This window comes from Lactuca sativa, chromosome 3 (genome assembly GCF_002870075.4).
Source record: "Lactuca sativa cultivar Salinas chromosome 3, Lsat_Salinas_v11, whole genome shotgun sequence".
Classification (NCBI taxonomy): Eukaryota; Viridiplantae; Streptophyta; class Magnoliopsida; order Asterales; family Asteraceae; genus Lactuca; species Lactuca sativa.
In genome coordinates, this window is record NC_056625.2 from 66,822,608 (window position 1) to 66,834,290 (window position 11,683).

General features: G+C 38.0%; 1 protein-coding gene across 1 annotated transcript; it reads left to right on the forward strand.

Annotated features, from left to right (window-relative positions):
• Positions 1–7,872: 7,872 nt before the first annotated feature.
• Positions 7,873–8,789, forward strand: LOC111888355 (uncharacterized). The gene is made up of 2 exons (XM_023884543.1): positions 7,873–8,071; positions 8,218–8,789. Exons 1-2 carry the CDS (start codon positions 7,873–7,875, stop codon positions 8,787–8,789), a joined length of 771 nt encoding a protein of 256 aa, XP_023740311.1.
• The last annotated feature ends 2,894 nt before the right edge of the window (positions 8,790–11,683 follow it).

An 11,683-nucleotide genomic window follows, 5' to 3' on the forward strand; every position in this document is an offset into this window, starting at 1 on the left:
TCTGTTTTGTAAATAGACATATTGGATATATTTGGGACAAAAATAGTGTTAAAAGCGATTTAACAAGTAAATTCGTGTAACAAATCTCAAGATACCCAAAAAGATACAAAGATAACACAAAGTATCTTAGCAGTTTTGACAGTGGAAACAGATTAACAATCAAATAAATAAGAGAATAAGTTGTTATCGATCAAACAATAGTAAGTAAATGACAATAAATACAAGAACACCATAAATTACGAGGAAATCCCTTAATCCTTACGGGTCTCCACTATAAAACCTCGTAAGGTGATAAAATCACATGCCTTAGAACTTATATTCATCAAAATAAAATTACAAGTGCTAGTTGATCTTAAAGTTGGTGTTAAAGTACTCAAGTGTCGAGAGAATCAGAGTCAAAGTGGCAGTGAGAACATATATGTGATTGATGATCAGCTAGACTTTTATGCATAGTGATAATAACAAATATTACGATGTTCTAAGGATCTTCTTGATCCATGCTTGGCCCAGATTTCTCGATAGTCATCAACGTTCATAAGGCTTTAACCACATATTATTGACCTGGTCCACTCCTTTCTAGTCAAACCTTTAGTTCCTACACAAGATATTACAAGAAACACAACGACAATCCAATATATTGATTAAATTCATGATCTTGGGCTTGTCCGTGATGTTAGTAAAAGTTCAAGATATAAATTATTAAGGTAAAAATTCTACCCATAACAATTGCCCAGAGAAATCTTCAATCCAAGACTGTAGGCATTGGAGATTTATAGATATTTTAGCCATTATGTCATAAAGAGGCGGGGTGAATGTTTAATCTCCTAGGAATTTTGAATTTCAATCAGTCTCCTAATTAAGGATTATAAATTTCAAATTTCTTAATCATTTTACTTGATAGATCAAGCGCATATGTAAGCTTCTTGGATCTTTATCATATCTCGCATTATGGACAAAGCTTTTGTCGTCTAAAAACACAAGAATAAGGGATTTGTCTACGAAGATTTTATTAATATGTGTGTTTTGCCCCGAACCATAAATGAGATTTGTACTTTCTCTAATGCCAAGATTGAGCTCCTTCGATTGGAAGAAAAATTTCTGTCACACCCCAAACCAGAATGGCGGAAACGTTCGGGGGCGGAGGACATCATTTATAGTATCATAACAATGCACAATAGTAAACAAGCAACAACATCATCCATTGCATTAGTAATATAGTTAATACAAGTGTGTTCTATGTAAAGTTGTAAGACACCAAAAATTATGTAATCAAAATAAAGACAAATCTTGAATATGCTATGTCTTCTCAAAACCTGGTCATTTGTACCTGTCGACCAGTGACCTGAGAATACAAGTTATTTTGAAAGAGTTTCAGCATTTAAGCTGGTGAGTTCATAAGTATTTTTGTGTCAAATGTTTGCATTAGTTTGATGAAAATGTTTGTAAGTGTTTTGATGTAAACGTTTTTATACTTCCTAGAAAATCCTATATTTCTACTAAAATGGAAAGTAGTCTTTTACCAAGACCCGACTGTTTTGCATGTTTGTTCTCTCGTAAAAATGTATGTTTTCCCAAGTATATGACTATCTTTACTAGAAAATAGTTTGCATTAATCGATCTGAGAATATCACTATATGAATGTAATGAAAAAATGAAGATATACAGTAGTGTTGTAACGCCCTGTTTATTCAAATAAATTAATAAATGTAAGTCCCGGACTAAGTTGTGAAGAATTTTGAAAGTCGAGGGTTAAAAGTGTACGTTCGGGACTTAAATTGAAAAGATTTGAAGGCTTAAGGGTTTATTGGTGATTTATGGATCTATTATGAAAGAAATTTATGGGTTCAGGGTTTAAAAGGTAAGTTTTGGATGCAATCTGTAAAGATTTCTGTGGGCAGGGTCTATTTGGTATGTTTTGGACTTAGATTAAAAACAAATTAGGGTGGAGGGGCTAAAGTTAAATAATCCGATCATATGTTTGAAATAAGACATGGGATATACCCGTATCCCTTCCCTACGTCACTTCCTTCAACCCTAAACCTAAGAGACCATTTCTTTACTCCAGCCTCCATCACCATGCGATTTTCCTTCAACCGTCATTGATGAAGAAGTGCTCGCCGTCACCTGCTTGGTTGAGTTCGGCCGCCGCAACATCTTAGCCCCCCGATGTCGCCGACCCAAGACAATCGTCGAGATTTCAGCCAATAGCAATGAAGAGCCTTTCGTTCAGGTTAAACCTATGGGTCGTCAAGGTCATCTAGCATAGCCGCTTCCTTTCCATTGGCCATCGCCGCCATGGTGCCGCTACCGAAGGCGCTGTGCGCAACTCACATGACCGATGGAGGTTGAAGAACAGATCTTGTTCGCTGCTGGGTGGTCGTGAGAAACCGGGAATCTCCAGCCAGGAAATGGAAAGGACTCATCACCACCACTTGTTGCCACCGTTTGCTGTCGTCAAGCATCGCCGTCGGCCACCATGTTCGGGAATCTGTCATCCAGCAGCTAGGGTTGAGTCTGCGGGACTTCAGCAGTGTGGGATTGTGTCTATGGGACTTCGGCAATGTGAGGTGAGTTTCCTTCCAGTAGGAACGAGTCTACGGCCACAATGCCGACCCGTTTAGTTAGCAGTAGTTCCAGACTACAGTCCGATGCAGGGGTAAGTAGAGGAAGGCTCCATCTAAGAGCTACCGCAAGGGAAAGTCCCGAGATGGTTCCTCTTCTAGTGGGACCAAAGTTGATCCTGCTAAGCCCAACCCTAACCCAAAGGAGGCAGAGTGCCACCATTGCCGCAAAATAGGGCATTGGAAGAGAAGCTGCCCAAAATACCTGCAAGCCATCAGGGAAGGAAAGATCAAGCCGTCTTTCGCAGGTATATACACAATTAAATCTAATGATTCATCTTATGCTATTTCTTGGGTCCTAGATACCGGGTGTGGTTACCACATTTGTTCTGAATTGCAGGGACTAAGAAGAAATAGGGATGTGGAGCATGGAAGAATAAATCTAATCATGGGGAACAGAAGATCGTCGCCTGTGACCAAGATTGGAGTGTATTCTTTAGTGCTTAGTAATGGTTTATGTTTAGATTTGAATAATTGTTGCTACTCGCCAGAAATGGCAAGAAACATCATTTCGTTTCATGGTTTGTTTAGACAAGGATTTAGATTTTCTTTTAATAATGAGAATGGTTCAATTTATGCTTATCTAAATGGTGTCTTATATTTTGAAGCAATGCCATGTAATGGAATTTATGAAACTGTTATGATTGTAGATAACCTAGGAAATGATGTTTTGTGCATGGATTCTTCCAATAGTATGGATAAAGCATCCTTGTGGCATTGTCATCTTGGACATGTCAACAAGAAGCGCATAGCCCAACTCCAAAAGGATGGAGTGTTGGAGTCATTCGACCTTAGGAAAGATGACACATGCGAGTCTTGTTTAATTGGAAAGATGACCAAGTCACCCTTCACTAGTACATGTGAAAGGGGTGAGGGTTTATTGGACCTCATACATACCGATGTATGTGGACCCTTTAGATCAACCACGAAGGATGGAAAACGCTTCTATGTGACTTTTACCGATGACTATAGTAGATATGGGTATATCTACTTAATCAAGCAAAAGTCAGAAACGTTTGAAAAGTTCAAAGAGTTCAAGAATGAAGTGGAGAATCAATTGAGCAGGAAAATCAAGATGCTTCGATCCGATCGAGGAGGAGAGTACCTAAGTCTTGAATTCCACGACTATCTCAAAGAGTGTGGAATAGTTTCACAATTGACACCACCTAGGACACCACGGTTGAATGGTGTGGCAGAAAGGCGTAAACGAACCTTGTTAGACATGGTCCGCTCTATGATGAGTCGTGCTTCACTACCTATCTCATTCTGGGGGTATGCCTTAGAGACTGCAGCCCATATCCTTAATCGAGTCCCTACTAAGAAGGTTGCCAAAACACCTCACGAGATGTGGACAGGGAAAGCTCCCTCGTTAGCACATATCAGGGTTTGGGGTTGCGAGGCTTTCGTAAGACGAGATACTCACGACAAGCTCAAACCTCGTAGTGAGCGATGTATTTTCATCGGCTACCCGCAGAAATCCTTTGGATATCTCTTCTATAGAGCGAAGGACAATGTTGTCTTCGTTGCGAGGAGAGGAGTTTTCCGAGAGCAAGAACTCATAAGCCAAGGAGACAGTGGGAGGCAAATAGAGCTTGAAGAGATTCAAGAGTCGATTGATGAAGGAACCTCTACCACTGGCGCTCAACCCGAGGAGGAAACTCTGGTTGAACCGATTGACGAGTCCTTACCTCTTAGACGTTCCGAAAGAGTTAGAGTTCAACCCCAGTTCTATGGTTTTCATATTACTACCGAAGGGGACACGTATATTAGTGATGGTACACTAATAAATCTAGATGAACCTAATAGCTATAAGGAAGCCATGACAGGCCCGGAGTATGCAAAATGGAAAGGGGCAATGGACAACGAGATCTAATCCATGTATGACAACCAAGTTTGGAATTTGGTTGATAATGTGCCCGGACGTAAGACCGTTGGGTGCAAATGGATCTTCAAGAAGAAGACCGACGTGGATGGAAACGTACACACATATAAGGCGCGATGAGACCTTCTCACCAGTTGCGAAGATAAAATCTATTAGAGTGATGCTAGCAATTGTCGCATTTCATGATTATGAGATTTGGCAAATGGATGTCAAGACCGCTTTCCTTAATGGGAAGTTGGCTGAGGATGTTTACATGGCTCATCCATAGGGTTTTGTTGATCCGAAGCATCCGAATAGAGTGTGTAAGCTTGAGAAGTCCATTTATGGACTTAAGCAAGCATCTCGCAGATGGAATCTTTGCTTCGATGAGAAAGTCAAAGAGTTTGGATTTGTACGAAGCGAAGATGAATCATGTGTATATGTCAAATCCAGTGGGAGTATAGTAAGCTTCCTCGTTTTGTATGTCGATGACATACTACTCATAGGAAACGACGTCCCGACACTGCAGGAGGTCAAGTCCTGGCTCAGGAAATGCTTCGCTATGAAGGACCTCGGAGAGGCTTCCTATATTCTGGGAATAAGGATAGTGAGAGAACGAAGTAAGAGACTAATAGGACTTAGTCAGAACACTTACTTAGATAAAGTACTAAAACGTTTTAGTATGGAAAACTCGAAGAAGGGAGAATTACCGATACAAAGTAATGCCAAGTTGAGTAAGACTCAAAGTTCGAGTACCGAAGCTGAAATAGCAAAAATGAGCTAAGTTCCATACGCTTCCGCAGTTGGCTCAATCATGTACGCTATGACTTGTACTCGCCCTGATGTAGCCTTTGCTTTGAGCATGGTTAGTAGATATCAAGGGAACCCTGGCAGAGCCCATTAGATTGCGGTCAAGAATATCCTTAAGTACCTTCGGAGGACGAAGGAATGGTTTTTAGTCCTCGGAGGGAGTGATGACTTAAAGGTGAGAGGGCATAGTGACGCTAGTTTTCAGACCGACAGGGACAACTACCGTTCGCAGTCGGGCTGGGTCTTTACCCTGAATGGAGGAGCAGTGACTTGGAAAAGTTCCAAGCAAGAAACCGTAGTTGATTCAACGTGTGAATCAGAGTACATTGCAGCGAGCGAAGCGTCGAATGAGGCAATATGGTTGAAGAACTTCATCGATGATCTTGGAGTTGTACCTGCCATAAAGGAGCCCATGGAAATTTTCTGTGATAATGAAGGAACGGTTGCCTTGACCAAGGAACCGAGGGATCATGGTAGATCTCGACATATCGATAGAACATATCACTTTATTAGACATCGTGTAGAAGAAGGAAAACTCGTGGTTAAGAGGATATCATCAAAAGATAACCCAGCAGATCCGCTTACGAAGGGACTGAATAGGGTTAAGCACTTACAGCATGCTAGGAGTATTGGGCTGAAAGATGATATTAGTATAGAATAGATAGTATTAGAAACGTGTAATAGATAAATGTAATTAACATTTGATGATTAAATAAAAGAGTATTATTTATGAGTAATGTTACTGTCTTATGTTAATTGTTTAGCTATTGTTTCACTTTGCATGTTTTGACTTCCAAAATAATTGAGGTTATTAACAATAATCGAATTATTCAAACAATCCACAATCGTTCATATGTTGGAAGTAGGTATGAATGAAGATTGTCATGAATTGGTGTGTAGATTATCTAAATGGTATTAGACATAGCAAAAGTTTGTTGCAACGTTAATGAGTGCTTATGAACTAGTTTTGAGCATTGGAACAAACCCGTGCTTGCTGGAATCACCTTATGGAATATGATAAAAAGGGTGATCGCAAGACGATAATATCATATGGTCTTAAAACCTAGATATATGGTTTGTTATTTGTTAATTGGTTGTACATTGATAATGCGAAACCGCATCAGTAACTTGATGTTATAAAACGCATTGTTGTGTATAGTTGATTAATGAATAAGTAAATGCATATAAATCGAAGTTTATCTGTTACTTTTATCCTAATAAGGTAAAAGCGATATCTCGGCCGCTCGATGATTTGATTTGACTTATGTGTCGGGCCCGGTCAGAACTAAATAGATGTGTTCGATTAAGTTCTATGTCGAATAAATCAGAAATCGAGAAACCAACTGCTGGACAATAGATTCCATAAAATTGTCAGCATGATATTTAAACAGAGGACTATACGATCACTTATCTAAAGGACAGGATTGATAAGATCAGAGTTTGACAGCGTCTTTGAGAGCTACGATTTCTAATCGGATTATACTTGTGTATATAGTTACTAGACTTATCTAAGTGGGAGACTGTTGGAATAGTGTCTAAGGCAGCAACTATATTAGGCAAGTATTTGACCCGATTGTGCATGGTCCTTTTGGGTTGCCTTCACCATAGCAACTTGACAGGATGATTTGTAATGAGAGAAGAAATATTATTTATATATTATGAGAATAATATAAGGAATAATAATAATGTTATTTGATTAATATAAGTCCTAAATTAATTAGGAATTAATTTGGTGACTTAAAGAGATTAATTAAATAAAATAGCATAAACTGTCAATTGTATGATAGTTGTACTTTGGGCTGTAATCCCTTAAGGATAAGGGGTGGACGGTTTTAGGGCTTTGGATAGACCTAAAAATTGTCCAAGGCTTATCATAAGGGGGATTGGATTGCTTAGGGCCTAAGTTATCCAGTTAGGGTTTAAGGGTGAAACCCTAGGAGCCTTACAAGTATAAATAGACCCAAGGGGTTAATGAAATCGGTACTCTTGCCTTTGGAAGAACCCTGGCCGACTTCTTGCCCCCTCCCCTCTCTCTATAATCATCCTCTTGCTAAGTTGGTGTTTGTAAGCCATTAGAGGAGTGACAATTGTGACTCTAAGCTTCAAGGACAAGAAGATTCAAGCCAGCAACTTAAGGTAATCTTCTAGATCTGTTTTTCTTATGTTATTCCCTAGATCTATTGTTCAAAAGTCTTGGATGAAATCCTACTACGGAATACATGACGGAATTTATGATGGAAGAACTACCACATAATTTGTGATGAAATCCTACTACGGAATACATGACGGAATACTATCTACAAGAAATTTCATTACGTTGTCATATTTGTGACGGAATGAGTGTTTCCGTAGCAAACCCTCATTACAAGGTTCTTTGGGATGGAAATCGGTCATCGGAAATTTCATCGCTATTTGTCTTTTGGAACGCAATTTCAACTTTTCGCAACGGATTCCATCCTAAGCAAAATCATGTTTTTCTTGTAGTGATTGGGCTAAAAGAGTCAAAACAAGATGTTTCTCTTTAAGGTTGATTTTGACAAGGTTTTCGACTACATAAATTGGAAGTACTTTCTTTCGGTAATGAGGCAAATGGGTTTTGGTGATATTTGGATTCAGTGGATCAAGGGTTGTCTCTCATCTTCTAGAGCTTCGGTTATTACCAATGGGTCGGTAACTAAAGAATTTCCCATTATGAGAGGGGTTCGACAAGGTGATCTGCTTTCACCTTTTCTATTCATTATTGACATGGAAGGCTTAAACATAGCTATAAAGTTTGCCTGTGATCAATCCTTATTCAAGGGGTCAAAATTCCAAGCGGTACTTCGATTTCGCATTTGTTCTATGCTGATGACGCGCTCTTCTTTGGGGAGTGGGTGAGCTCTAATTTTTCAACTCTTGCTAGGATTTTAAAATGTTTCCATGCAGCCTTCGGGTTAAAGGTTAACTTCAACAAGTCCAAAGTATATGGTATCAGTGTTTCCAACAATGATGTGGCTAGTTGTGCTTGGATGCTTGTTTGTGACACGGCTTCTCTCCCCTTTAACTACTTATGGATGCCGTTTGAGGCGAATATGTCTCTCAAACGCAATTGGCGGCCTATAATCGAGAGGGTTCAATCCAAACTTTCCGTTTGTAAAGAAAAAACTTTATCTCTTGGTGGTCGGTTGAGTCTTGTCAAATCGGTTCTTGGAAGTCTTCCTCTATTCCATTTTTCTTTGTTCAAAGTTCCTAAATCTGTAGTGGATTATCTCGAAAAGCTGCAGAGAAACTTTTGGTGGGGAGGAGGTGATGACAAGAAAAAAAATGTTGGCTGGAGTGGGATGTTGTTCTTAGGGCGAAGGAGAGAGGAGGCATCGGGGTGGGCTCATTGTTGTCCCTTACTTAGGCTCTTATCTTCAAATGGTTGTGGAATTTCAAAATGGATACAAATGTGTTGTGGAAAAGGGTCATATGTAGGGTGCATAACAGTTATTGGAAACCGATTTAGTCTTGGGTGAAAAATAACTCTCAAAGGAACAAGGGTTTAGCATTGTTCAAGTCATCGAGGAAATTCAAAAAATTGATATCGACCTGTCCTTGTTTATTTCTGTAAATGCCAGTTCTGGCTCCAATACGCTCATGTGGTTGGACGATTGGACCGTTTCTAGCATCTCGTTTTCCCCTGCTTTTCAATCTTGATAAGAAGAAGTAGTGTTTTATGATTGAACGGATCTCCATTGATGGAATCAAATAGGGGTGGAAGAAAGCTCCTAGCGGCAGTTTGGAGATTAATTTAGTTGGAGTATTGAACTCGATCTACATCAAAAACTCCCCAGATACTTGGAATTCAAAACTTTCAAATAATGGATCTTATTATGCAAGTGATCTAAGAGCCTTAATTGACTTAAAGTTGACAAAACAGGTAGATAATCCAATAATTTGGCTTAATATGGTTCCTTTGAAAGTCAACGCTTTTGTGTGGCGAGCTTCTATAGACATGATCCCCTCTGTTGGTGCTCTTTCAAGGAGGGGTATTTTGGTCTGAAACTCCTCTTGCCATTTCTGTGATGGAGGGCGGGATGATACCAATCATTCCCTTGTTAGTTGTCATTATGCTCACTAGTCCTTGAGCTGGATTTGGAAGTGGTGCAGCATCACATCGTTGTAGTTTAATACGGTGGGAGATATCTTAAAGTTTGCTACTGTTTGGGGCAATTGTCCCAAAAAAAAAATATCCTTGGAGCTATTTTGTATGGATGCTTTGGTGTATCTGGAAAGCAAGAAATGATAAGAAATGATAAGGTGTTCAATATTGTTATTATTAATGCTCCCAAGCTAGCGGATAATATCCTTATTGTTGTGTTTAGTTGGGTGAAACACCGAGGAGGGAAAGAGAATTGTAATTGGGTAGACTGGATTTGCTCTCGGTTTAGTGCTTTGTAATGTCTTGTTAATCTTTTTGTATTGGGCTTGATTTTCGTTTGCCCTGCCTTGTATCTTCATAGGCAGTGGTTCAATAAAATTTTCGTTACGTCCAAAAAAATCCTAGATCATTACAACTTGAATCGGAGTGGTTTTAAAGTCAAGTGAGTTAACTTATTAAATTATTTTTGAAGTTTTTGTTCATAATTCAATTAATTAAACAAGCATTCATAGCTAATCGTTGTAAATTTCACTTGCATAGGTTATTTAATTAAAGAGTAAATTACACGATTGGTCCTTATGGTTTAGGGTAATTTTCATGTTTGGTCCCTAACTTATTTTTTTAACTCGGAAAGTCCCTACTGTTTATTTTTGTTACGCCATTGGTCCCTACTCTTTGTTTTTGTTACGCTCTTGGTCCATATCTTACGTAAAAATACTATTATTTAAATAGGAAAAAATGGTGAGGTAAGTAAGGTAAAGTGAGGGGATAAGGATGGTGGTGTGTTTATTTAAATAAATTAAAAAATCAAAGGCAAAATAGATTTTTTAGGTAAGACAGGGACCAAACGCGTAAGAAAAACAAACAGTAGGGACCTTCCGAGTTAAAAAAATAAGTTAAGGACCAAACGCGCAAATTGCCCTAAACCATAGGGACCATTCGTGTAATTTACTCTTAATTAAAATCATTTGAATTTCTTAAATCATCCGAACACATTGATTTAATGCAACAATATTAAACAATTTGTAAATATATTGTTAAGAAAATCAACATGATATAATAATATTAAATATTTTCAAAATATATTAATTAAAAGAGAGTCTTTTTGAATGAGTTGCATAATTTTACTAGCAACATTTACCAAAAAATCTAGAGTTGGGCAACTACTTCAATAATTTCGAGTATACAACTCCATAGTATTTGTTTTTAACTCTAAACGTGGGTATTTGTTCTTATGTAATTAGCTCTTATATGCTCTCACAAACGTTTCAATATAATCAAAATGCGTACATACAATACTATAAAATCTAAAACTAAGAACTAAATAAATAAAATTCCAAAATTCTGATAGATTATTACAAATCAAATCTTTTTCAAAGTTTTAACTCATACATATGCTTGCATTGGGCTCACATGTTCTCCTTTTGGCTCCTACCCATCATTCTTTCATATAAATATAAACCCCATTTCCTTTATCATGTCCACACACCTTAACCCTAATTCTCTCTCTTCTACTAATTTCAAGATTCCCAAACAAGAGTTCAGTCGACAGATTGAGTATGGACTACAATGGTGGATTCGTGAGGGTAAAAGCTAGTTTGAGAACAGGAAAAAGAACAAGAAGAATTAATGGGACGGTGCTTAGGAAAGTGAAGAAGTTGCAAAAGCTTATACCAGGAGGAAGAGGGTTGAATGCAGATCGACTTTTTGATCATACGGCCAATTACATTATGCATCTCAAGTTACAGGTTGATGTGCTTCAAGCCCTCTCTGATGTTTATCGATCCTAGAAATCCCCTCTTTTTGTTGTCATGTTCTATATTTTTTTAATATATTTTAAAGCCAAATATAGGCCCTAATTATATTGTGGTTGATAATATATGATTCATATAATTGATAATTCTCATGTGGTTTATTTATAAAACCGTTGTTTTTATTTTTCTCATAGTCGACTTTGAATGCTTGATTCGTGTTTGTAAATACAGGATCGTGACGTTCATGTTTGTATTGGTTAGATCTGAGTCCATGTTTGAATTCTATGTGGAAATCAGTTAGATATCATCATTCATCAATACAGTAAAATAATGTCATAGATGTTCGGAAACAAATTGAAATCAAAGTTTCAATTTATCGAAGATCAAGAAAAAGTGGTTTAAGATATGGAGACACGTACATATATCAAGATGTATTATACTTCTTAACAGCTAAAATTAGACCATTATATACGTATATGTCTTATATATAGACATGTAAAAACTATATCAACAT